The following is a 27,955-nucleotide window of genomic DNA, read 5'->3' as shown; positions in this document are numbered from 1 at the left end:
TACTGATTCCGAGCAAATTAAGTTTTGGTACTTTCTTGCCATACCATGGAATTCTTTCACAGTGATGGTTTTTAAAATTCTAGGAAGTGATCCTTGAAAGCAAATTGCAACTATCTATAAGAAATTTTTTAAAATTCAGAGTATGATAAAATATGAAATAAAAGCTTTCATCGCAGAAAAATATTAGTGTCATTCCTAATCAAAGAGCATCATTAACAAATATGTAATTTCTTCCGTGCGCTAGAGATAGAAAGATGTTCAGATGTCTTTCCCCAGGGAGCACAAAATGCAGTAGAAAAATCAGTATTTATAGCTTAAAAAAAAAAAAAACAGACTTCCAGCTACAAAAGCCTAACAAGGAACAGACATGATCTCTCACTTTATAAACAAGTAGAATATTGGCAAAAATATATGAAGCAGCCATTTTCAGACATTGGACATCAGGCAACATAGAACTGCTATCTCTGTAAAAAGGGAAACAAATAAGGTGAGTTTAATAATTACTAGGATTATCTACCTAAAGTTGACTTCTAGGTCATGGGCACAGCCAGAAAAAATCAAAACAGAGCTCAGCAGCCTTGCTGACTTAAAGAATCAGTGATAGTAGCTCAGGAAAGTTGATGCAGCTTGAAGTTGTGTGGCAGAGTTCCCCAAAAAAAGAGCAATGCAGAAAAAGAACTGCAGAATTTACATAGGGGTTCCCTTGAGTCTGCTAAGTACTAGGACAGGCATAGGGAAAGTGAAATTCCACATGGATAGGTAAAAAGAAGGAAGGAAGGGAGAGAGTGGGAGACCAGCCAGGGGAAGGTAAGATGAACACTTCAACAATCTCAGACAAGGCAGATAAACATTCAAACTCTGAACAGTCAACGTGAAGAGTCGTTGGGTACTCCTGAGCTATTCAGAGTAGATTATAGAGGGATCAAGTCTTACTTAGTAAAGCTGAACTCCCCTGGAATAAAGGTGGGCCTTTAAGCAGAGCTTAAAAATTGGGTTTGAAGGTAACAAACTGATCTGCAATCAACTGACCATTTGCTAAAACAAAGCCCAACACTCTCTAAAGGAAAAAAAAAGCACCCCAAAATCCAGAGACTCATCAACATAATGTTCATTAATCAATCAAAAATTTCTAGACATGAAAAGAAGCAAAGAACTGACCTACAACCAGGAAGAACAAAATCAGTCTGCAGAAAGATCTAAAAAAATACCAGAAGTGGCAGAATTCACAAAGAAGTACATAAAACAGCAATTAGAACAATGTCCATGTAAGTAAAGAAAAACAAATAATAAAAGAAATAAAACATAAAAGGCTAAATGTAACTTCTATACATGAAAAATACATTATCTGAAATGTAAATGTCACTGAAAGGGACTAAAACATTACACAATGCAAATGAGAGAGATCAACGTGCTTGAACACAGCCATAAAATCTATCTCAAATAAAGCACAGAGAGGACTGAGGAGGTGGGGAGAAAAGATCTTCAAGTCACCTGTGGGGTTAATCAAGCTGTCCAACATAAATATTAATATAACTGAAGTCCCAAAATGGTGATGGGAAAAGGACAAAAAAAGAGTTTGGAGAAATAATGTCAACATTTTCCAGATTTTATGAATATCGTAAACCCACAGATCCAAGAAGCTAAACAAACCACAAGCAGGATAAATACACACATGTGTGCACATATTTACACCAAAGTGCACAAAATCAAACTGCCTGAAAACAAATGATAAAGACAAAAGTTTTAAAGCAGCTGGAGAAAAGACACATTACTTACAGGGAGACAAAGGTAAGGCTACTTATACATCTCTCAGAAACTGCAGAAGCCAGAAGACAATGAAATCATGTCTTATGAACTAATGAAACTATAAACCTCAAATTCTATATCCATCAAGGATATTTTTTTAAATGAAGGTAAACAATGAGATACCATTTCACACCCACCAGGATGGCTACATTAAAGTCAAATAATAAGAATTTTTTTTTTTTGAAACAGACTCTCACTCTGTCGCTCAGGCTGGAGTGCAATGAGCAATCTCGGCTCAGTGCAACCTCCGCCTCCCTGGTTCAAGCAATCCTTATGCTTCAGCCCCTCCGAGGAGCTGGGATCACAGACACACACCACCACACCCGCCTCATTTTTGTATCTTTAGTAGGGATGGGGTTTCGCCATGTTAGCCAGGCTGGTCTCAAACTCCTGGGCTCAAGCAATCCTCCCACCTTGGCCTCTCAAAGTGCTGGGATCACAGGCGTAAGCCACCAGGCCTGGCCTGGGTAGACAATAATAAGTATTGACTAGGCTATGCAGAAATTGGAAACATCTATGCTGCTGTTGGGAAGATAAAAAGGTGCAGGTGCTTTGGAAAAGAATCTAACAGTTCCTCAAAACGGTAAAACATACAGACAGAGAAAGTGCACCAAATGTTTACCATGTGACCCAGAAATTCTGCTCCTAAGTATATTCACAAGAAAACTGAAAGCATATGCTCACACAAAAGCTTGTAAATGAACATTTGTAGCAGCATTATTCATAAGTTAAAAAGTGATAATAACCTAAATGTCCATCGACTGATGAAAAGGTATATAAAAGCAGTATATCTATACAATGAGAGAGTATTCAGCCATAAAAAGGAATGAAACAGTGATACATGCTACAACATGAATGAATCTTGGAAACCTTCCATTATGTTAAGTGGAAAAAGTCAGACACAAAAGGCTGCATATTGTATGATTCCATTTATATGAGATGTTCAGAATAGGCAAATCTATGGAGACAGAAAGTAGATTAGTGGTTGCCAGGGCAGAGAGGAAAGAGGAATGGGTACAAGGAATGGGTACCCTTTTTGGGGTAATGAAAATGTCCTAGAATCAGCTGGTGATGATGATGTTACAACCACGTAAATGTAATAAAATCTATTCAACTGTACACTTAAAAATGATGAATGTTATGATATATGAATTGTAATTCAATTTAAAAACTGAAGGTGAAATAAATACTTTTTTCAGAAATACTGTATTTCTGAGAGAATTCATAGCCAGCAGACTGATCCAACAATGCCATCATTAAAAAGTCAGGAAACAACAGGTGCTGGAGAGGATGTGGAGAAATAGGAACACTTTTACACTGTTGGTGGGACTGTAAACTAGTTCAACCATTGTGGAAGTCAGTGTGGCGATTCCTCAGGGATCTAGAACTAGAAATACCATTTGACCCAGTCATCCCATTACTGGGTATATACCCAAAGGACTATAAATCATGCTGCTATAAAGACACATGCACACGTATGTTTATTGCGGCATTATTCACAATAGCAAAGAGTTGGAACCAACCCAAATGTCCAACAACAATAGACTGGATTAAGAAAATGTGGCACATATACACCATGGAATACTATGCATCCATAAAAAATGATGAGTTCATGTCCTTTATGGGGACATGGATGAAGCTGGAAACCATCATTCTCAGTAAACTATCGCAAGGACAAAAAACCAAACACCGCATGTTCTCACTCATAGGTGGGAATTGAAAAATGAGAACACATGGACACAAGAAGAGGAACATCACACTCCGGGGACTGTTGTGGGGTGGGGGGAGGGGGCAGGGACAGCATTAGGAGATATACCTAATGCTAAATGACGAGTTAATGGGTGCAGCAAAACAACATGGCACATGGATACATATGTAACAAACCTGCACATTGTGCACATGTACCCTAAAACCTAAAGCATAATAATAAAAATAAAAAGAAAAAAATAAAAAAAAATTAAGTGAATACAAGTGAAAAGTAAAAAATAAAAATAAAAAAATATTTATTAACTTCAAAAAAAAAAAATATTAAAGGATGTCATTTAACCAAAAGGGAAAAATAATACCAGATACAAACTTGGATCTACACTTAAAATAATGTGGGTAAATATGTGAGAGTTTTTCTCTTTAATTTTTAAATTTCTTTAAAAGTTACAGCAAAAATAACATGTGTGGCACTACACTATATTGTTGTCATTGTTGTCATAGGTCTTATGACATAATAACATAACAATAAAAACATGACAACAATGACATAAGGGAGGGTAAAATGGAAGAGTATCATTATAAGAATCTTGCATTGTGTGTGATTTGGTGTAATATTTAAAGACTCATTGTAAGTTATACATTGTAAAGATAGAAGGAACTGGGAAAAAAATAAAATACAGTCAGCCCTTCATATTTGCATGTTCCAGATCTGTGAATTCAATCAACTATATTGATCAAAAATATTTTTTAAAAAACACAAATAAAACCAAACAGTGTAACAATTACTTACATAGCATTTACATTGTATTAGGTATTCTAAGTAATCTAGAGACGACTGAAAGTTTTAGGAGGATGTGTATAGGTTGTATGCAAATACCATGCCATTTTATATAAGGGACTTAAGCGTCTACACCTAGTCCCCTATCCCACGGGTTCTGTAACCAATACACTGAGGCTACCAAGGAAAAATTGCAAAACAAAGAGGTATAAATAATAGGGTATTACTAAATATAAAACAACAAAGTGAAATATAGAAATCGATTTTTTAAAAAGACAAGAATAAAGAGAAGGAACAAAGAACAGGTAGGATAAATGGAAAATACATTAGAAGACAGTAGATTTAAACCCGTATGTTGATAATTGTATGAAATGTAAAAGACCTAAATAGTCTAATTTAAAAACAGAGATGGTCAGATGAGAGATTTTTAAAGAAAGCAAAGATCATTCTACAGAATAACTGGCCTGTAATCTTCAAAAGTAATAAAGTCATGAAAGGCAAGGAAAGGCTGAAGACAGTTCCAGACTGAAAAAGACTAAAGAGACATGACAACTAAAAGCAACATGTGATTTGAACTGGATTATTTTGCTAGAAAGAACATGATTGAGACAATTGGCAAAACTTGAATTGGGTATGCTGATTAGGTGCTAGAAATATTTCAAAGCTAATGTCCATTCTCTATTGCACTGTGGTTGCATAGAAGAATGTCTTTATCTGCAGGAACCACACTAAAGTAATTGGGGATGACGGTGTGTCATGTTAGCAACTTACTTTCAACTGGTTCAAGAAAAAGACACTGTTATTTATACTGAACTTAAGAAGGTCTAAAAATAAAATTTTTTGAAACCCACAAAATAAATTTGATTATACCAAAACTTAAAACTTCTATGCAACAAAAACTACTAATTATATAATGTTAATAGGTAAGCCGTGCATTGGAAGACAATATACAACAGGAAAAGGCATCCAAAGTATATAATTCCTATAAATGAAAAAGAAAACAATAAACAACCTAAAAGTGGGCAGGAAGTAGATGAGAGAAAACCCACATGCCTAAAACCTGAATTCACTAATAATCTAATAAAAATAAAATAAAAATCACAATAGTGATCTATCATTTCACAATCATGAGACTGGCAAAAACCAAAAAGTTTGACAATATAGATGTTACCAAGAGGTAGAGTAACAGGACCTCCCACAAAATAACAATGGTAGGATAAATGGGGAAATCACCATAGAGAACAATGATAAGATCAAAGACATGTAAACCCTTTCTTTGATCCAGCTGATTTCCTTCTAGGTATAGACCCTAGACCAACAGAATTGGCATCACCTGGGAGAGTGGCAGAAAATGCAGAATCTCAGAAATGATCCCAGCCAGACCTATTCAATCAGAATCTATATTTAACTAACCCCCATGATATCATTTCCATGCATAGCAACATCTAAAGAACAACACTCTCAAGAAACTTTGAATGTGAGTCCAAGGAGACAAGAACAAGGATACTTACTGTACCACTGTCTGTCATAACTACTGGAAACATACCAAATGTCCCTAATCGTATCAGTAAGGATAGTTATCTTGTAGCAATAAACACCCCCAAAATCTCAGTGACTTAAAACAAATATTTAAAACTTACTCATGTTATACATTCATAATGGGTTGGCAGGTAGGCTATGCTCCCTGAAGTTACTCAGGGACTCAACCAGCATCTCGGAGTTGCCATTTTTCAAGAACAAGGGAAAATAAGAGAACTCTGGAGCAAAATTAAATGCTAAGCCCAAAAGTGATACATATCACTTCTGCTCACATCTTGTCAGCCAGAAAAAGTCACGTGGAACTGGGAACCCAGGAAATATACACAGGGAACCCAGGAAATGTAATATTACCTTGCACCAAAGGAAGCAGCTAGAAATACTGATGAACAGCACTTATGATAATCACTGGAACTGGCAGGGGAAATGTGAATTATTCATATAATAGACTATCATGGAGTGATTAAAACGAGCAAACTGTATCTATACACATAAAGAAAATAAGCTGCCTACTAGTATACAAGCCCCAGAGGGTAGATATTTTTATCTATTTTATTCACAGCTGTATCCCCAGTACCAAGAGTAATGCCTAGCACATAGTAGGTACTCGATTCATCTTTGTTGAGCGAATACACAGATCTCAAAATGAGGACTGAGAATCATCTACATAAACTTTTTTAAACACAAAACAATATATGATTTATAAATATTAAAAGCATAGAATAGAAGAACATTCAATAAATTTATGATACTGGTTTCCTCAGGGGAGTAAGGAAAGGAATAGGACCGAAGAAGGGAACATAAATTTTATCTGTAATTTTTAAAAGTATATATATATATATATATATATATATACACACCTCTTTCTGTCCGTATGAATGTTTTATATATATACTATATTTTTTTCTTTACACATATATGAATCAAAACTGGAAAATTGTTAATATCTGTTAATTCTGAGAAGTTGGTGCAAAGGTGATTTTTTTTTTTTTTTTTTTTTTTGAGACAGACTCAGTCTGTCACCCAGGCTGGAGCTCAGTGGTGCAATCTTGGCTCATCACAACCTCTGTCTCCCAAATTCGAGCTATCATGTGAGCCAATTCTCATGCCTTGGCCTCCCAAGTACCTGGGATTACAGGTGTGCACCACCACGCCCAGCTCCTTTTTTTGTATTTTAGTAGAGCTCCTTTTTTTGTTTTTTGTTTTCTCCATGTTGGCCAGGTAGGTCTTGAACTTCTGGCCTCGAGTGATCCACCCGCCTCGGCCTCCCAAAGTGCTGGGATTACAGGTGTGAGCCACTGAACCTGGCTCACAGGTGATTTTAAATTCTCTATAATTTTAGAACTTTATTAAAAGCATATTAGGGAACTAATACTACTTTCATATCTCAGACAGAACTTCTCACAGTGTTCTATCCATGTTCTCTTATGAGAGCATGTCCTACTATTTTAATGTCTAATGATTCAGCTTCAAAATTCTTGAGAATTTTGAATTTTTACCCATAATATTTATACTCATCTCAATATTAAATATATTTTAATTGTATACTTTTTCCCTCAAAACCTAGGTAAAATTAACATTCCAGGAAGATATGCTTTGTTTATCCTATAGCTTCATATATCCCCATCATACTACAGGGCATCTCAGGGCAGAGAGGTTGGAGATGCTTATTCTAGTTTGAGGAGCAGAACTATAGAGTCACTGTAGATTTTCCTTTAGAAGAAAACAACATACAGAAGAAAAATCCTCTGAATTTAACCTCACCCTTCCCCTTTACGATAGTTAATTTTATGTGGCAACTTGGCTGACCATAGGAGCCAGATATTTGGTCAAACATTATTCTAGATGTTTCTGTGATGGTATTTTTTAGATGAGATTAACATTTAAGTCAGTAGACTATGAGTAAAGATGATTACCCTCCATAATGTGAGTAGGCCTCATTCCACCACAGGTGAAAACCTTCATAGGAAAAAGGCTGACTGTGCCCAAGGAAGAGGGAATTCTACAGAAGAGTCCGTTTGGACTCAAGCTATTATCTTAACTCTTCACTGGACTCTAGCTTGCCAGACTACACTGCAGCTTTTGCTATACTTGCTATACTCCACAATCATGTGAGCCAATTCCTTAAAATAAATACTTCCCTCTCCAGTAGGTAAACAGACAGAGATACGCGCACACACACACACACACACACACACACACACACACACGCTATTGGTTCTGTTTTTCTTAAGAACCCCAGCTAATGTACTCTTGCACCAAAACCAGTACTGTTTTTTTCTACAACACTATTAAATGAATCAAAACATATCTCAAACCAACTATCACTAAAAATAGGTATATGCTTTTCCCTAAAAGACTGGGTCTTTTAAAAATCTAACTAAGTATTATTTATTAAACATAATACATGACAGAACACATTATCATACCACTAATATATATAAATAAATCTAGAATGAATCAATAAATATACAAAAGGTTAAGATGTTAGAAACTTAATTTTTTGAAAAGCTATGCTAAATATGGACCTAAAAGTATTCTAAATAACAGAAATTTTTAGATAGTAAAAACTGTTCGATTGAAAAAAAAATCTTACCTTTTAGTTTTCATCTGGTCCCTCAGTTTGCTGTACATCTCTAGGACTTAAAAGAAAGAAAAGAATACACAAACATGATTTAGAGAAAGCCTAATTAAAGCAAAAAAAATTATACCAAGAATCCTTCTCCATTTCCAGTTCCTCACCTGGAAGACACAGCATTAATTTATCAACAGTGGCAGAAATATTTCTCTGTTGTAGTCGACACTGCTTCAGCTCTTCCATTGCTATTACCAGCTTGGCAAGAGGGAAAAAAAATGAATTATGCCAATGGCTGTAAATAAAAAGCTTTCAGTCACATTTTTCCACACTGTGTTCAATTCATCAGAAAATCCTAGACAGTTTCATAGTAAGACCTGCCAAGTGAACTAAGGAACTGCCTTTCCTAACCAGTAAAACATTCCTGCACAGTTTCCCGCTTTCTCCCCAAGATACATACAATACTAAGAAGGGCTAGGTAAAATGAAGTCCTAAACTACAAGGGTTATCCAGGAGAAAAAAACTATCTTCAACTAAATCTCTATTTCAACAAATAAACCCACACACTTAAAAGATGTGGCTTTTCTAAAAGTTACAGTTTGTTGAAAAGTAACTCACTTTTATTCCCCTAGCCCCCGTTTTAAGGGCTTCTATCAGAAGTCATACCATAATATAACTAGAAGAAATTGTACCCCACAGAATTTAGAATGTGAGACAAACTTCTTTACAAAGTAATAATCTACACATCTACTTGCAGCATTCATCCTATACCCATACCTAAAAATGTTGTTATCTGCTTAGATACCACGCAGAAAAGAACAAGAGAATGGTCCTGAGTAAGTCACTGATAAAATAATCAAAAGCTAATCTTAAAGCTTATTAAAATTAAACATCAAAAAAGTATTAGGTGATAAGAAAGAAGCATGATAACAGAAAACAGTCATGTACTACAAGTCAGAAAACCTCGGTTTTAGTCCCAGCCTTGCCAATAACTATGTAAAATACAGCAAATCATTTGTTTTAGTTTCCTCTTCAAAAAAACAGTGATAATACCTGTCCTGATTTTGTCAGCCATGAGGATCAAATGAGCAAATAGATATAAAAAATACTGTAAACTGTGATGGTTTTAATGCTAAATGTCAATTAATAGAATCAATGATTTTTTTATGGTGGGGGGATAGAGATGGGGGTCTCCCTTTGTCACCCAGGCTGAGAGTGCAGTGGTGCAATCATGCCTCAGTGGAACCTCGAACTCCTGGGCTTAAAAGATCCTCCCACCTCAGTCTCCCAAGTAGCTGGGACTACAGGCATGCACCTCCATGCCTGGTTATGGTTTTTTTGTTGTTGTTTTTTGGGTGTAGGTAGAAATGGGGTCTCACTATGTTGCCCAAGCTGGTCTCAAACTCCTGGCCTCAAGTGATCCTCCCACCTCATCCTCCCAAAGCACTGGGATTAGAGCATATAATCTCAGCCACTGTGCCTGGTTGATTAATCTTTTAAATAAATTTGTTGACCATCCACGTTGTGCCAGTCACTATTTAGGTAGATGGAGGGGATACAGCAATGAATAAAGCAAACAAAAATTCCTAATCTCATGGAGTTTAATTTCCAATGGAGAATGACAGAAAAAAGTATATATAAGTAAAAATATGTTAAATATAATATCAGAGCATGACAGGCACAATGAAGAAAAAGTGGGAAAGGATCAAAAGAATGCACAGATGAGAGTGAGACTACAATTTCAAACAAGGTGGTTAGGAAAGGCCTCATTAAGAAGGCAACATTTGAGCAAAGATTTGAAGAAGGTGAATATTGAGGAAATAACATTCCAGGCAGAGGAATGTTATTGACTTATTGTATTATGACAAGTCAATGATTTAAAAGTCAATGATTATGTTATTGTATTATGACAAGTCAATGATTTAAAAGCACAACTAAGAAGGCTGTATCCTCTCTCCTTAGACTTCCCAGTGACTATGTTCATTTAATTCAGATAAACATTAGGAAAAGAAACAATAATGTCCAAGTACTTCCAACATACTACTTACAGTCTAACCACTAAATGAATAACATAGTCATTAAAAGAGAGTGGCATGAAACAGAAAAGGTTTCTTCAAAAGGTAAACTGGTCTTACTTCCTTTCCCTCATGTTGTAGTTTTCTATTGGTATCCGTCACTTGATTCTGTGGAGAGAAGACAATTTAAACTCATAAAAAACAAACATTTAGACGATAGTTGAAAAAGATCTAAATTTCATATGAAAAGATTAGGAATAGGTAGTTAAATATTTTCAGTATTCCACTACATATTGGTGCAGTGGCATTCTCTTGGGTTTAAATTACGTCAACTTTTCTACTGGATGTTTGCATGACCTTTTGAAAAGAAAAATTTGCTAACAAATATGGTGAGTTTAGAACAGTTCTAAACTAAGATACTATAATAACTAAAGATCACACTTTAACTTTGGGGAGACAAGAGGAAAAAGGGGAGAGAAAAATAAAATAGAAAGTACAAATTTTATACAGATATTCCTCATTTCACCAATGTATTCCTAGAAAAGTTGGGTATACACTGAACTTTTTAACTCGAGTCAAAGTTTCCCTGTTTGCTTATTATCTTATTTTTAGAAAATGCTTTACCTTAATTCTTTTTGGATTATTAATTCTTAACAGCTCCTAACACTTCCATACTTCCATTTTTCCAACATAATCTCTCCATCAGATAGTCAAAAATTTGTGAATAAGCCCTTAAATGATCCAGAGTTCATTATTTAAAGGAAATGGCATCTACTTTTTCTGATATTCACTTTTGACATTTCAATGATGGAAAAAATTAATTATATAGAATAGTAATTTCCTCATCATCTGTGATATCAAAACATAAGCAATACTAACTTCTAAAATGTTGTTTAATAAACACTTTCTAGCCTTCCACCAGTAATTGCTACTCCTTATACTTTTAGTGAATCCCCTAACCTAGCATTTCCTATTATGTCCCTTAGGACATCAAGAAATGTTAATTAGCAGGTACTCTGCACATGCACACAGCCATGCACATGCAAGCACACAAACACAGACACACAGACATACACACACACACAAATACACATGATATGATATGCACTGTAAATGCCCAAGAAAGGAATATCGTATAGGATGTTTTCCAAATTTATCTAACATAATACCCTTCAACTGAAGATCTTCTCAAGAAGCTCGTTTTTTAAAAGAACACACTTTTGAAATCACTGCTCTGAACGATACACTATACCTGGACTATCATTCAAAGCAGATTACCATATGCACCTCCATCCAAAGCCAAAATGAAATCTGAACTCCTCCACGAAGCCTCTTTAAATTACCAGAAAGGGAGGCAAGAAACCAGCAAATTCCCTCTTTATTATTTAATTAATGGCACCACATGTGAAACACTTTGTAGTTTTATTGCACTGAGCTCAATACAAATTAAGAGTGATAAAGCCATCCAAAATGCACATCTAAGACAATGTTAATGGAAGCATTGTCTAAAAGGGGGTCAGCAATCTATTTCCATAAAGGGCTAGATGGTAAATATTTTAGGCTTTGCAAGCCATACAATCTCTGTTGTAACTATTCAATATTCAACTCTACCTCTGTAGCAGGCATGCAGCCATAAAGAAAATAAATGTAAATGAAAGGTCATGGCTGTGTTCCAATACAACTTTATTTACACAAACAGGAGGCAAGCTGGATTTGGCCTAAGAGACAGAGTTTGCTAACCCCTGGTCTAGAATAAACGTGATGGTAAGGTAGTAATACCACACTATGAAATTTACAATTGGATGCCACATTTTAAGAAGGGCTTTACAAGCTGAAGCATGGTTAGAGGTGAACACATTTGCAGAGGGAGTCAAAGCTATACCACAAGAAAAACAGATGAAGCCATTTTTAGCCAAGAAAGGGGAAAAATATTCACTTGGAGACACTATACCCCATACCTGGACCCTATATACTATAAACCGTACTTAAACAATGGCTGCCCTTCAAATATCTGAAGAGCTATCAGAAGTAAAGTGGCTCCCTAAAAATGGAGCTTATTACTCAAACCAATGTTTGTTACTAGAAAACAGTATTCAGCTCAATATAAGAAAAAGTGTTCAAGCAATGTGAATAAAAATCATACAGGCTTCCTTGGGTGATAATGCTATCCCCGTTACAGTAGTTATTCAATAATAAATTAGATATTTTTAATCCTAAACTGGAGATCTCCTAAAATACAACCCTCTATAATACTCCCAAATTCAGCAACATTATCTACTAGAGTAGCCTTGTTTGCCTTATAAAGGCACCATTTCTCACTTTTTTTCACCTTAAACTCACTGTAAAAAATACATTTTCCATTGCAACTCAGTACACAAGTATAGGGAACACACACACAATTTTCAAGAAACAATGTTTATCCTTAGTACATGTAATGCACTCTCTTGTTTTCTATTCAATTTGATTATATTAAATTTCAGTTTTTGTCAAAAATACTGATCAAGGCACACTAAATTAATTTCATGCAAACCATGGACCTAAAACATATCCCTAGGAACCTAATGAATGCTTCCAGTAAGAAAGATAATAACTGTGGGCTGGGTGCAGTGGCTCACACCTGTCATCCTAGCACTTTGGGAGGCCGAGTCAGGTGGATCAACCTGAGATGAGGAGTTTGAGACCAGCCTGGACAACATGGTGAAACCCAGTCTCTACTAAAAATACAAAAATTAGCTGGGCATGGTGGTGCATGCCTATAATCCCAGCTACTTGGGAGGCTGAGGCAGGAAAATCGCTTGAACCGGGTGGGGGGACACGGGTTGCATGGATGGAGGTTGCAGTGAGCCAAGATCGTGCCACTTCACTCTAGCCTGGGCAAAAGAATGAAACTCCATCTCAAAAAAATAAATAAAGATAATAACTGTGCCAATACCATTCAATAACTATTTCAATGCATAACAATAAAAAAAGGCCAGGCGCAGTGGCTCACGCCTGTAATCCCAGCACTCTGGGAAGCTGAGGCAGCTGATCATTTGAGGCCAGGAGTTCGAGACCAGCCTGGCCAACATGGTGAAACCCCATCTCTACAAAAATACAAAAATTAGCTGGGCGTGGTGGCATGCACCTGTAGTCCCAGCTACTTAGGAGACTGAGGCAGGAGAATCACTTGAACTTGGGAGGCAAAGGTTGCAGTGAGCCGAGATCATGCCACTGCACTCCAGACTGGGTTGACAGAGCAACACTCTGTCTCAAAAAATTAAAAGAAACTATACCAGCTGTCTAGGATGCTACTTCATTTATTTCAAAGAAGATAAATGTGTGTATGTATACACTGAGAATCAAAAGAAATAATGGGCATCTTAGAGTACAATTTCTTTTCATTGGTATGTCGAAATAGCATTGACAGTTGTTAATACTTTTTACATTGTCTAAACTATTTTCTAGAGTTCAGGAAACTTTTTATTTCATAGATTCTGAACCTAGGTCAAATGGATCCCCCTAGAGCAGAGTCTCCCAGGTGTCCTGCTAGACATTAATCCCCTCTGCCCTCAAAGTAACTGGGTAGAGCCTGAAACAGACTCAAACCCTAAACCAGTAGCCTCCAGTTCAAGTATTCCTGCTGGGGCATCCTCAGCAAGCTGAAGGAATTTGCAACTTGAAGAAATTTGATGGAAGGCAAGGGAAGTAAGAGGAAAAGAAGATGAGTACCAACCAGCAAGTGATATCAGCAATTCAGGAGCATTATGAGCTATATTCAGTACTACCCTGCCAAGGAGGTATTCCACCACATGACTACCTCGATAACCAGAGACAAAACATTGTGCTGACTATCATGGACCAGGGCACCAAGGAGCTATGGGAGAAGTGTGGGATAGAGGTGTCTAAGAAGCATAGAAAAGAACAGCCTAAGATGAGTATAGGAAGATGGGATGGCTAGGTAAGGACAAATAGCATACACAGGTCCTGGCAGGAAACCCCATATCTTTGTTTTCACGCATTTCAGATACTTTTGTCCAGTTAAGGCTGATCAGCCCACAAAATTTAAGGATTACAAATGTATGGACCAATAAATAGAAATACGCACTATTAAGATTCTTTAATATGGCCAGGCATGGTGGTTCATGTCTGTAATACCAACACTTTGGGAGGCTGAGATGGTCAGATCACTTAAGGACAGGCGTTCAGGACCAGCCTGGCCAACATGGCAAAACCTCCTCTCTACTAAAAATACAAAAATTGGCCAGGCATGGTGGTACATGCCTGTAGTCCTAGCTACTTGGGAGGCTGAGGCATGAGGCACAAGAATCGCTTGAACCCAGGAAGCAGACGTTGCAGTGAGCCAAGATTGTGCCACTGAGCTCCAGCCTGGGCAACAGAGTGAGACTCTGCCTCAAAAAAAATTAAAAAAAAAAAAAAGTTCTTTAATATACTTTCAGATGGTTCACTTTTTTAATAGATGTAGAAATAATTCAATGTTTTGTATCACCTACTTGTAAGAAAAGGTTCTCTTGAGTAGTGTCTGAAAAATTCAAAGAGGTTATCATTTTTAAAGTCTTGATTACATTTGAATGGCATATAGTCATTTTAAGCAGAAAACTAAATATTTAAAAAGTTATTTCAGGCTGAGTGCAGTGGCTCAGACCTGTAATCCCAGCACTTTGAGAGGCTGAGGTGGGCGGAACTCCCAGGCTGAGGAGTTCCAGACCAGTCTGGTCAACATGGTGAAACCCCATCTCTACCAAAAATACAAAAATTAGCCAGGCATGGTGGTGCACCTGTAATTCCAGCTATTTGGGAGGCTGAGGAAGGATAATCGCTTGAACCTGGGAAGCACAGGTTGCAGTGAACCAAGATCACGCTGCTGCACTCTAGCCTAGGCAACAGAGCAAGACTCTGCCTCAAAAAAAAAAAAGTTATTTTATGGTAGCAAGTTCCAGTTTCTCATTTTAAAATGATGAAACATTTTAGAATGTTTAGAACAGTTCTATATGTTTAGAACATTTCTATACATTTGTAATATAGCCTAATACTCTGTATTTTATTTTTCTTATTATAATACATAAAGAAAATGTAAAGATTTTTTTAAAACAAGCCTCATGTTCCCCCAAAAACACTCTAGCTTATTCTTAGGTGCCTGCCATTCAAATATGACTTTCTATGTGTGCTGTGACAAGAAAAGGGTTGGGAAGCATGCCCTAGAGGACTCACTCTATGGGCTTCTCTATGAAGTCATCAGAAATTGTTCTCAATTTACACTCTCATGTTCTCATGCATGTATACATTTTTTAGAGAGAAGATTCAAACTATTCATGAGATTCTGGCCCTCTCCATTTCAGTCCCCATATGAGTGACTAGAACTACCAACTACTGAGTCACCCAAATCAGAAACCTAAGAGTCATGGGCTCTATTCCAAATATATGAGATACTGTATCTCATAAGCATCTCTGCAGTCTGCCCCTTCTTCACCATCTCCTTAGTTTTAGTCTTCCTCATTTTTTAACATGGATTTCAACTTATCATTTTCCCATATTGAATGAAAATTTTGTTTTAATGTGTACACTTTAACACTGAGTTTTCTAATGAACATTCAAAATTGTCAGTTGAAACTGCAGGAAACTTAAAATACAAAGAAAAGCATTTCAGATACTTTTGTCCAGCTGAGGCTCATCAGCCCACAAAATTTAAGGATTACAAATGTATGGACCAATACATAGAAAGACGCACTATTAAGATTCGTTAATATGGTCAGGCATGGTGGTTCATGCCTGTAATACCAACACTTTGGAAGGCTGAGACGGTCAGATCACTTGAGGACAGGAGTTCAAGACCAGCCTGGCCAATATGGCGAAACCCTATCTCTACTAAAAATACAAAAATTGGCCAGGCATGGTGGTACACACCTGTAGTCCTAGCTACCCGGGAGGCTGAGGCATAAGGCACAAGAATGAAAACATTAAAATTATTTATTATCAAGGGATTATTGATAACATTTTGGTATATAGTCTTCTAATCTTCTTTAATGCTTATTTATTTACATGTAAAGTATGTGCATTTAGTTTATAAAAATAGTCATACTGTTCATACATTTTAATCAGCTTTATACATTAAGCAAACATCTCTAATACTTTCCCATGTCAAATATCCTCTATACTGTAGTTTATTATTATTTTAAATAGATGCACCACAATTTCTTTTAGTAATCCTCTATTAAATGATGTTAGGAACACTTTTAAGTTTTACCTACTAAAAGAAAACATCATATGAACATCCTTGTACATGCACTTACAGCCTTAGAATAAATCCTAAAATTACGTGGGGTTTTAAGTACTGGCACCTTATTGTTTAAATTTGCATTCCTTTAATTTTTTTCTAAGTTGTAGAGCTCCTTTGTATTTCTTCTTATGTAAACTGTATGTTATTGTGTATTTATCATTTTTCTATTAGAATGTTCACATTTTTCCTGTTAATTTATCAAGAATCTTCATATATAAGGATATCAACAATTTGCCATATGTGTTTGTAAGTATTTTTTATTATCTGCCTTTTAAGTTTTAATTTGTAGGTAGAATAGTTTCTGTCCTTTTAATGTTGCTACATCTATCAATTTTTTCTTTCTGGTTTAGAAATTTTGTTTAGAAATGTCTCAAAATAATATAAATATTCACCTATATTTTCTACTAGTTCTTTTATGGTTTTATTTTTTACATTTAACTCTTTAGTTCCTCTGAAGTTAATTTCAGTATGTTGAATAAGGAAAAGACCTAACTTACTTTAAATGAAAATAGTTAAGCATTAAAGAACATTAACAATAAATCAAAAGACTGTTACCTCTAGAGTAGAGAAAGCAACTGAGAGGGGTACTATTGAGAGATTTAATTGTGATGGCAATATAATTTCTTAAGATGGCTGGATACTGTTGTACAGGTCCATAAATTCTTTTTTGAAACCTTAGGACCTAATGTGTTTAAACTTAAGAATTTTGGAAATTTTTTAAAGATATTAAGGTAAATATTGTATATTACATAATACCCCCACCCAATGGGGACTAGGATAGCACCATATAATCAAACATGCTAATATTTCTGCAGCAAAACACAAAAATTCATGCTAAATAAAATAAGAAATTTGATAGTTTCATGTGATTTAGGTCATGAAACTATCTACAATCGAGTTTTTAAATTATTATAGCTTTAGAATACAATATAATGTCTGACAGCCCACTTTGCCCCTCAGTAAAACTGTTTCTTTGCTTTCCTTACCAATATATTTTTTAAACGAATTTTACACTCACTGTCAAGTTAACCCCATGCCCAGGAAAATCCTTTTAGGATTCTAATTCAAATTTCAATAAGAAAAAAAGAATTAAAAGCATAAGGACTTGAAAGAAGAAAATAAAACTGTTATTACTTAGAGATCATATAAGAAGTATTCACATAGAAAACTCAAACTACATATAAATTATTAGAAATAACAGAAGAGCTTATTGAAGTAGTTAGATTTAAGATCAATAAGCAAAGTGAGTTATCTAAAATAAGTGACTTTGCTATGCCAGGGACCAGACAAATGTGCCTAGCCTCCTTCCTGGACCTTAATTGGCCACACCAGGAAATAACCTTCATTCTTTAGTAGAAGACCCTCCACAACAACCAATGGTTTTTTTCTTTTGGCCTAGGTGGCACGCTACAAATAATTTTATAGCAATGCCTTGAAATTCTATCATTCTACAATGATAGCTTTTATCCAGCGAGGAAACAGAAACATGAAGAGTCAAACTGAGTTTCTGTTTAAAAGAACCAGCTACTGATCACTGGTTCTGGTCCACATGTAGTTATTCCAATTAAAATATAACTTTAAGAGGGTAATCTTGGCCGGGCGTGGTGGCTCACGCCTGTAATCCCAGCACCTTGGGAGGCCGAGGCGGGCAGATCACGAGGTCAGCAGATCGAGACCATCCTGGCTAACACGGTGAAACCCTGTCTCTACTAAAAATACAAAAAAAATTAGCCAGGCATGGTGGCGGGCGCCTGTAGTCCCAGCTATTGGGGAGGCTGAGGCAGGAGAATGGCGTGAATCTGGGAGGCGGAGCTTGCAGTGAACCGAGATCACGTCACTGCACTCCAGCCTGGGCGACAGAGCGAGACTCCACCTCAAAAAAAAAGGGGGGGGAGGGTATTCTTTTTAGCTAAAAATCCATACTCTCAAGAATGTACGTTTCAGTATAAATTCCTTTCCAATTATACAAAAATCTTCACTACAAATATGTGTTCTGCATTATAATCCTTAATCCTTTAATCCTAATCAAAACCCCAACACAGGACGGAAAAACAATGTCTCTTAGAGCCTTCTTACTTTGAGTTTCTGGGCTTCTCCTCTTACTTTCAGCAGTTCAGTTATAGAGTCCACAAAGCCCTGGTAATGAAAATTGCACATTTTCTCAATTTCTCGGTCGTGATTACGGATACGAGTTTCAAGCTTCTCCATGAAACGTCCATGTTCTTCACCATCATAAACAGACCTTTAAAAAAAAAAGGCACGAAGATTATACCATGGTTACTTCTAAGAAGGAAAAACAGAATTATAAATCCAGAAGCAAATTTAGGGCACATAAGCCACAAAATAATCCAATTGTATATTAACATGCCTCATTGTTAAATGAGTATTTTTAAGGAAAATCCAAACTTTTGCTTTCTTATTCATTCCAAAATATTTGAGTGCCTGACAGTATTTGTCACAAAATTCTCATCATAAAATTAAACGACTGAATTACAACTCCCTTGTATCTTTCTTTCTCAATTTAACTAGTCTAGAAACGCTCAATTTTAGTTAAATTCAACTATCAAATTGCTCCATGAGTATATTCAAGAAATTAAACACAGCTAGAGAAAAAACACACAGCTGTGCTGGCTAGACTCAGGGTAGCCATGTAACTACAAACCTAAATTAGGCAGTCAATATCACTAGATAATTCTACTACAACTATTCCCCCATCTCACATTCCAGAAAAATCACTTTGTATTCTAAAGTACTTATGTGTGGGAACCTCACCTTGTCCTCTCCTCAAACGTTCACACCTTCAGCCTCAGCTGCTGATCTGACTATATACTTTACAGAAAAAAACAGACAAAAAGAATTACCTCCTCTTCCCTCACTAAAATCAACCAGTCTACTTTTTACATCTGTAGCTCCTACTCTCCACCCTCAAGTAACGACAAAGTAAGTGTTCCAAGCTCTTATCTACAATTCAGTCCCTCTTGTTGTCTCAAGAATTTTATTCCTGCAAGTTTTCCCATTTATCCCTCCTCAGTAACATATATTTCTCCCTCTTTACTAGATGATTCGCATGGGTATATAAACATGACTTTTATTTAAATATAATTTTTTTTTTTAATAAAAGATGAAGTCTCCATTTGTTGGCCAGGTTGATCTTGAACTCCTGGCCTTGGATAGTCCTCACACCTTTGCCTCCCAAAGTGCTGAGATTACAGGCATGAGCCATCACGCACAGCCTATACATGTCTTTTTAAATCCTGCCCTTAACTACACATCCCTCTCCCCTTCCCAGCAAAACTCCCTTCCACTTCCTCACTTCTTTGCCTTACTAAAGTATTCATTGTACTCCACCTAATAGCAGCATTTGATATGGGTTTATAGTCTCTCCTTCTTTAAACACTCTCTCCCGTAGACTTCAATGATACCACACTAACATGTTTCTTAACCTCTCACTGATGTGCCTTCTCAATCTCCATTCTCAGCTCCTCCTCCTCTATTACATTCCGAAGTATTCCTAAAACCTCTTCTCTTCTCCACCTATGCTCTCTCATTAAGCAAAGCCATCTAATTCCATGGCTTTAAAATATCATCTCTGTAGTGCTAATTTCCTAATCTATAATTCAGAGCATTTCCCTGAGCACTAGATTCAAATATCCAGCTACTATTTAATTCCAATTGGGTTTTTTAAAGCCATCTCAGTATTTAACATAGAAAAAAAATATTTATTACTAACGTATCTCCACTCCCATACCTGTTACTCCTCAAATTTCCCAACCACCTACCCATCCCATCACAGCTAAAGGCACTATACAGTTGCCCAAGCCAAAAATCTAGGAATGACTCCTAATCTATCTCTTTCCATCATATACCTTATCCAATACATTAATAAGTCCTGACAACTCAACCTCCGAAACATGTCTTAACATTTACCATATTCCACCATTTCCACTAAAACACGATCTAAATCTATATTACCACCACAACGGACCAATGCAACAGCCTCCTAACAGTCTCCATTCTGCACTTTCCATTTACTCCACCCCCTGCCCCAAAACAGACACTCCTCACAGTAACAAAAATGATCAGAATTAAAATCTTGATTTTTTATTGCTGCCTGTAAGGTCCTACATAATGTAACCTCACATTACCTCTCTAACCTCATTTCTCTCCTGTCTAGTTCCCACCCAAATTCCCTTCCATCCTCTATGTTCCAGCTACCCTGGCTTTTTTAAAAACCTCTTCCTGCCTGAAGAATTTTGTTTTTGCAGTTCTTATACTAGTAATGCTCATCCCCTATACCTTTGAACAATCTCTTCCTCCTCATCATCCATGATATGTTGTCTATCTCTGCCTCCCCACAACCCACCTCAACTAGATTATAAGTTCAAGGGCAATAATTTTGTCTGTCATACTGTACCTCTATAATAGTGCCAGACAGGTAGTAGACAATAAGTAAACATTCATTGACTAAAGAATGACTAACACTATCTCTAAGGACTCTTTGATTTCTGACATTTGTTCAAGAAATACTCATTTGCTCATTGCCAACATTTTCTGCTTCTGTAATCCTTTCTGGGTACTGGATCACTATCCTGATCCTGTGGATCAGAAACCACACCCTCCCTCAGGAGGTCAGTTCTACCACCCAAAACTCAACGGTAACCACAGATGAACCGAATAGTCATGCACTGCATAATAATGTTTTAGTTAACGATGGACCACATATATAATGGTGGTCCCATTGTATTATCTAGTGAAGTCATAGCCTTTGTATTGTAGTGCAACACATTACCTTTTCTATATTTAGATATACAAATACTTACCAGTATGTTATAACTGCCTACAGTATTAAGTAGAGCAACATACTGTACAGGTTTGCAACCTAGTAGCAATAGGCTATACAATATAGCCTAGGTGTATAGTAGGCTATATACCATCTAGGCTTGTGTAAGTACACTCTATGATGTTCACACAACAACAAAATCATCTAATGACACGTTTTTCAGAACATATCCTCTCTGCTAAGCAACATATGACTGTACATGTTTGGCTTCTAGTCAAGATTCTGAACACTTACTTCAGAAAAGGCAGAGCAATCTGGATTCATTCTCCTTCCTTTGAAATAAAAGGAGATTGTCAAATAAATTATAAACAATCTCTGCTTTGACAAGTAGGAAAACTGTAGAATAACCACTTGCCTGAAAAAGCTGTTTGGAATACATAAGAGAATCTACCATTGACATTTCAAGTAATCTCAAATAAGCTTAACTTTTCCCCTTTTCAAAGGAAAGGAAAAGAAAGGTTTCCATGTAAAGATACTCATTTACCTTGACACTTGGAGAACGCGAAGAATCACCGAAAACTCCTCAATATAAATTGCATAAGCTGATATATTATTCAATAGTAGACAATCTCTTGGTTTCAAATTCAGTACATCCTGACTTGACTCAGTATACTTCTAAGTTAAATGGCAAGTATAGTTGATTCTACTGGGTAAAACTTCTTTTCATTTCTTCCCTCCAGAGATCTACGGTAATGTCACAAAAGACTACCTCACAGAAAAGCAAATTCCAAAGTTAAGAAATGCAGAACTTATATTAATAATGCCTTCCTAGGCTTTCTGATCTTCCCACTTAAAGAAAAAAAAATCAAAAACCTAAGAAAGGAAATGGGGATTTTAGCTGCCTATGTGGCCTTCATCCTAGCACTGTAATTAGCTTGCTAGATATAGGTCTTTGGCCAATCCAGTTAATCTCTCTGACCCTCAACTTTCTCATCTAGAAAATAGGAAGCAATCAATTACAATTCTCTTAAAAGTACTAGCTTAGCTTTAAGCATCTACAATTCGCCTCCACTTTCAAGTTTAGTCAATAATGCTAAGATCATACATTTGTAGAATAGTATAAATAGGCAGTAGTTCAAAACAAGTTAATGGATCATGAGTAGTGGCCCACGCCTGTAATCCCAGCACTTTGGGAGGCCAAGATAGAGGGATTGCTTTGAGGCCAGGAGCTCAAAACCAGCCTGGTCAACATAGTGAGATCCCATCTCTTTAAAAAACAAAATAAAACACAAGTTAATAAAGTTTCTACCTGCTTATCACTACTCTCCATCTGTTACTCCTATCTTAGGACCATTATGATTGTAATATTCTCTTGAATTATTATGCAGAATAACATGAAAGGTTTTCAGTAGGTCCCCAGAGTATTTTGAGAATTAAAAAAAAAGAAAGAATAAAACATAAAACACCCATATTTAAAACAGGGGATAAAGACTATATTTAAAAGACTTTGTGTCCCATAGGTATGATTCAGGAAATCCATGATTCCCAGATCCTATGCGGATTTTGTATATATAGGTAGATGTACATATATGCATTTTTAAGAAAAAAAGTTTCCCATAGTTTCCATCTGGTTACCAAATAGGTTAAAAACCACAAATTTAAAGATTTTATTTCAAATTGTCTACCAAAGGAAAAGGCAATTATGAACTGATCACTACCTAACAGTTCACCATGAATCAGCATTTCAAGCATATTTAAATATAACACCTTGCTAACCAACATATCCATCAGATATAAAAGGCTAAAAACAAAAATAAACAAGACTTAAACACTGAAAAGGTCAGAAATTTACTACTGAAGCTAATCTAATATCAGTAGTCAACAATGCAGTCGAACAAAGTGTGGCATTTTTTTCTTTTAACAAATACCTTAAGGTAGAGAAAGACTGCCATCTAGTGATGACCCTTTTCTAACATTCCTTGAAATGATGTGGCCTTACAAGTAAACAGGACTGCTTAAAAATCTAAAAACTATATTCCATAATACCTGTTGGTCAGAGACTTATAGCTGATTACTAAATGATATGTAAGGTACTCTAATGTTTAAATTTCCATTACTATTAGAAAGCAGGATCTTGAGAACAAAGGCATAGGTTTTTGACATGTCCAGGTTATGTTGCAGTTAAACAAGACAATCTATGGAATAAACTGCACCACTAGTTTAATTATTTGTGATAATCTCAATAATATTCTTAGTAAAGTATATACTTCACTATAGTACTTAGTAAAAGGCAAACAAGAAGAAATACATGGAAATTAACTAAACTTTTTATAGCCTAAATTTGACTCAACTAAATAAATGCTGCCATGTGGAGTCTGGTTTCCAAAAACCCCCAAATAAACCACTGATTTGTGCAAAAAGTAAATTATTTATCCTCGTATAACAATCTGGTGCATAGTTCTAGATTTCATAATGATACTATATCCATATCCCACCTAAATTTCATGCGCATATTAAGAGATCTTAATTTATAAAATGGCACTTGAGTAATTCTATTGAACAAATATTTACCATTCACCTGTACCAAACCACTGCAGGATTATATCACTTGCTCAGAGCCTATATTAATTCAAATTTGCTTGTCAAAGAAGGAGGAAAAATAATGTTATAAGCATTATTTCATTTAAATCCAATGCATCTTATAAATTAGACATTATTCCAATTTTATAAATGAGAAACCTGTAACCCAAGAAGATGAAGCAACTTGCCAACTTCACATAGCTAGAAAGTGTCCTCTCTACTGTGTCAGTCTATCTCTTAGAACAAGGAAAGCAAGCAGGTAGCATGGGCCCCCAAAATGTTAGTTGAAAGAGGTCTTAGAGATGGAATACAAAGCTCTCATTGTACACTCAAGGAGACTGAGGCCAAGGCAAGTTAAATTCCTTAATAAAAATTAATTGCTTGCTACAATACAATTAGGCCTGACCCCCAAAGAAAACAGAAAAAGCTAATGCAATATGAAGCCCAACACAAAGCTAAGTGGTTTAAAAAGAGACAGAGAGAGACAAACTTTTACTTCAAGATGAGTAAATTGCCTATTAGTTGTGCCTACACAACTATTCTCTTCTTCCTCCTATTGGAAGAGTCCCAATTCATTCTGATATTTCTGTCCTACCACAAAGGATAAATGTTAATTAGTCTGTAAACCAATCATGGTAATTGCATTCTCTTTGTGAGTGACCAGTTAATATATGGTGGTCAGTGACACACTTATCTCACCAATGAGAAGGAAAATCCGGCAGTGAGGGTCCAAGAAAAGGTTTTCTTTCCTGAAGCATTCGGGAAAAGAAACCGCTTTTCCTGCCTTAGACATTGTCCTGTGAAAGCATAATGTTTGAGGATGCAGTAACCATTCTGAAAAGGAAGAAGATATTGCCCAAAAAATCTTAGAATGGCAAAGGGGAAAATGGAAAACATTTGGCTCTTTGATAGTGATGCAATCCTGAAACAGCCCTATCTCCAAACATCATGTTATATGACTTAATAAATTTCCCATTGTTTAAGCCACTTTCCCTTGATATTCTGCTACTTGCAAAGGAAAGTATCCTAAATGATGCAACATTGTTCAGTCTTCAAAGGTAACAAGCAAATCAAAAAAACAACCAAGAGCAAGTCAGAGTCTACACACTTTACAAAGCAATCTTGTTCCCTGGACCTAGGCCATTCTTCTCCTTTTGCTTCTAGTTTAGTTAAGAGTAACTCCCATTTGCCCCTCAATTTTCAGCTTGCACCTTTTCTGGGAAACCTTCCCTAATCCATAGATTCTATTATGTGCTCCTCCTTGGTGATTATCATTTTTACAGAATTTATTAAACTATATCTGATTGTCCATTCACTTGCCAATCTCCCCATACTAGAATGCTAATTTCCTTGTGGGGAGAGACTATGTCTTACCCATTTTATCTCCACCTCCTGGCACACAGCCTGGCACAGAGGAGGTCCTCCATATATGATGAAGATGGAGAAAGGTAGGAGACTAACTGATAAGGATTTCTAGTTGTTTCAGAGGTGGATGCAAAAGTGTATCCCATGATACGAAGCATTTCTGTTGAGATGTTTTCAGAACCACGGAGAACTTCAAGACACAATGAACTGAACATTTTGGTTTTTGTTTTTGATTAATTCAAGGAAAAATGCCAGAGTTTATTCTGGTCTTTTCTTTTTCATATATATGTTTTTAAACTTCTGTCATGGTTTTATTCCTCAAACATTTTCTTCTCATTAAGCTCCATAAAAGCATCATTAGTATTTTTGTTTATTCCAAATGTTAAAAATAAAGTGGAAAAACAGATTTGTGCATGATGTTGAAAGAGAAACTGCAGGAGGTCAAAAGGAGTTTAAAGTCCCTTCTCCTCACTTCAGTTTGTCTATCAGTTTAATTCCAACCTTAGTATTGTAATCTGGACGCTCTGGGTGCATAACGATGAAGCAGATCAATCAGATCATCATCAATGATGGGAGCAGCACATGCTAGTTAACATGAATTCTAACTGAACACTATACCCAAATATTTTTGTACTGCCACAGGAGATCAAATACATTCAAATCCTTTTTCCAGCTCTGAAGACACCAAGGTATCCAACTGGCTTCACACAAAGATAGCCCATATAACCAAAAGAATGCTGTGATGCAGATCTCTCTCAAGGCAGGAAGGGAACCCCAATGATGGCTATTTCCAGAGGAATAAAAACAGGGTGGAGCAGTTTCAATTGACACCTAGCCAAAGGGCCTACTAAAACCTGGTTTTGGTTAAATACCACAAGAAAGTAGAGAAGGGGAAATTGTCACAAAATATCAGTCAAATCAACAACAGACTATTAGGAAATAAACTAATGAAAACAAGGAAACTCCAAATTAAGAACAAAGAGACTGCTGTAACTGCTACTATGCTAATGTCACACTACTAGAACAAGTAATCACCATCAGTAACTGAAGATATAAAGGCAAAACAGGATTATTAGTGGCTTCACTTTGTCCTTTGTATCTATTTGTGTTAAGTGCAAAAAGATTTTATTTCATTGCATCTTTCAGTGGTGGTCATGAAATCTGGCAGATAAAAGTTAGATCATGAATGTTGCTGCTAATTATAAGATAAGATATAAAAAAGTACCTCTACAGCCTGGTGATACTCATTGACTCTAACCTAGAAAACTGCTGAAAGCAGAGTACTAATACAGTTGTTTAGGAGTTATAATACACTTGGTAGGTTAGCTCTGGTTTCACTGCACGTAATTCAGTGTGTTAAGTTTAACACTTAAACATGCGATGTTGGAGCTAGATGAAATGACCAGTTCACTTAGTATCTATCATCAACATAATGAGTCTGAATCTAGGGCATGTTGATAAAACTCTTCCAAATTCTTTATAAAAGATATTAAGTAGTAGGGTGGTGCAAAAGTAATTGCGGTTTTGCCATTACTTTTAATTTTTGCCATTAAAAATAATGGCAAAACCACAATTACTTTTGTACGACTCTACATATTTAATTAAATAATTACTCTTAAGAGATGTAAATATTGAGACTGTGTATTAATTATTGAAACATGATTCTACTGAGAGAAAAAAGAAAAATGAATAATTGTTGGAACACTTCGGTCTCCACACTTAAAATTATCATTATGGTTCTGATGATAGGTATCATTAAGCTATTAACAGAGAAAGACAAACCAATAATGGTTAACACTAGTATGGTAGAAACACAGCAGTGAATAGCCATGACCCACTTATGCATGTAGATTTAATGTGGACTTAACAAAATAGACCATGCAAGTTTCCTAGAATCTCTGAATCAAACCCTAATAAATGTAAGTAACCTCATTTGTAGAAGTATATGTTGTGTATACTATATATATAAATGCATGTATTATATATAGTATATATGCTATATATGTGGGTGACACATATATACATATACATACCTCACACACACATATACATACATACACACACACACACTTTTTCTAATTTTCTGAGAAAGAACCAGACCTAACAACACCACATTCAACTCCTGGTCTAATTTCACCCATAAGTGGTTGTTTGCTGATACCCCATGGCCAAAAGTGACCACAATTTAAAACTCTTTAACTCTATAAGCAATTAAGTACATGAAAGAGGATGGATGAAAGGCATCAGAATAGTTTCCATCCTAAAACATAATAAAGAACAAAGCAGGCAAAATAGGATGAAGTTCCATGAATAGTATGGAAGACTGGATACACTGTGAAAGACATTTCTACTATCAAACTCCTAATCACCTCTAACCACCTCTAACCTAATCTCTCTAATGACCTCTGACCTAATGCTTCTATTTTATAGCCATACAGAGAAAAAGAGACATGGCCTATTGCCCACACAAGATAAGGAGTCAAATAAGAGGCCTTCAAATGAATGAAGCCAAGATACCCCAGAATACATCATTAGTAAA

At 36.0% G+C, this 27,955-nt stretch overlaps 1 protein-coding gene across 4 annotated transcripts in view; it reads right to left on the bottom strand.

The window, feature by feature from the left end:
* EXOC6B (exocyst complex component 6B) overlaps positions 1–27,955 on the bottom strand; it is a 677,279-nt gene that overhangs the window by 572,085 nt on the left and 77,239 nt on the right. For all 4 annotated transcript variants that reach the window (XM_032178396.2, XM_032178398.2, XM_058428899.1 and 1 more), the window contains exons 2-5: positions 18,768–18,933; positions 10,538–10,585; positions 8,570–8,660; positions 8,424–8,469 (exon numbers count right to left, since the gene is read on the bottom strand). In XM_032178396.2, the coding sequence (XP_032034287.1) occupies positions 8,424–8,469; positions 8,570–8,660; positions 10,538–10,585; positions 18,768–18,933 (351 nt within the window). The remainder of the gene's footprint in view (positions 1–8,423; positions 8,470–8,569; positions 8,661–10,537; positions 10,586–18,767; positions 18,934–27,955) is intronic.

Source organism: Hylobates moloch, unplaced genomic scaffold (genome assembly GCF_009828535.3).
Source record: "Hylobates moloch isolate HMO894 unplaced genomic scaffold, HMol_V3 SCAFFOLD_15, whole genome shotgun sequence".
Lineage (NCBI taxonomy): Eukaryota > Metazoa > Chordata > Mammalia > Primates > Hylobatidae > Hylobates > Hylobates moloch.
Note: the sequence above shows the minus strand (reverse complement) of the source record. Positions and strands in the feature narration are given on the sequence as shown.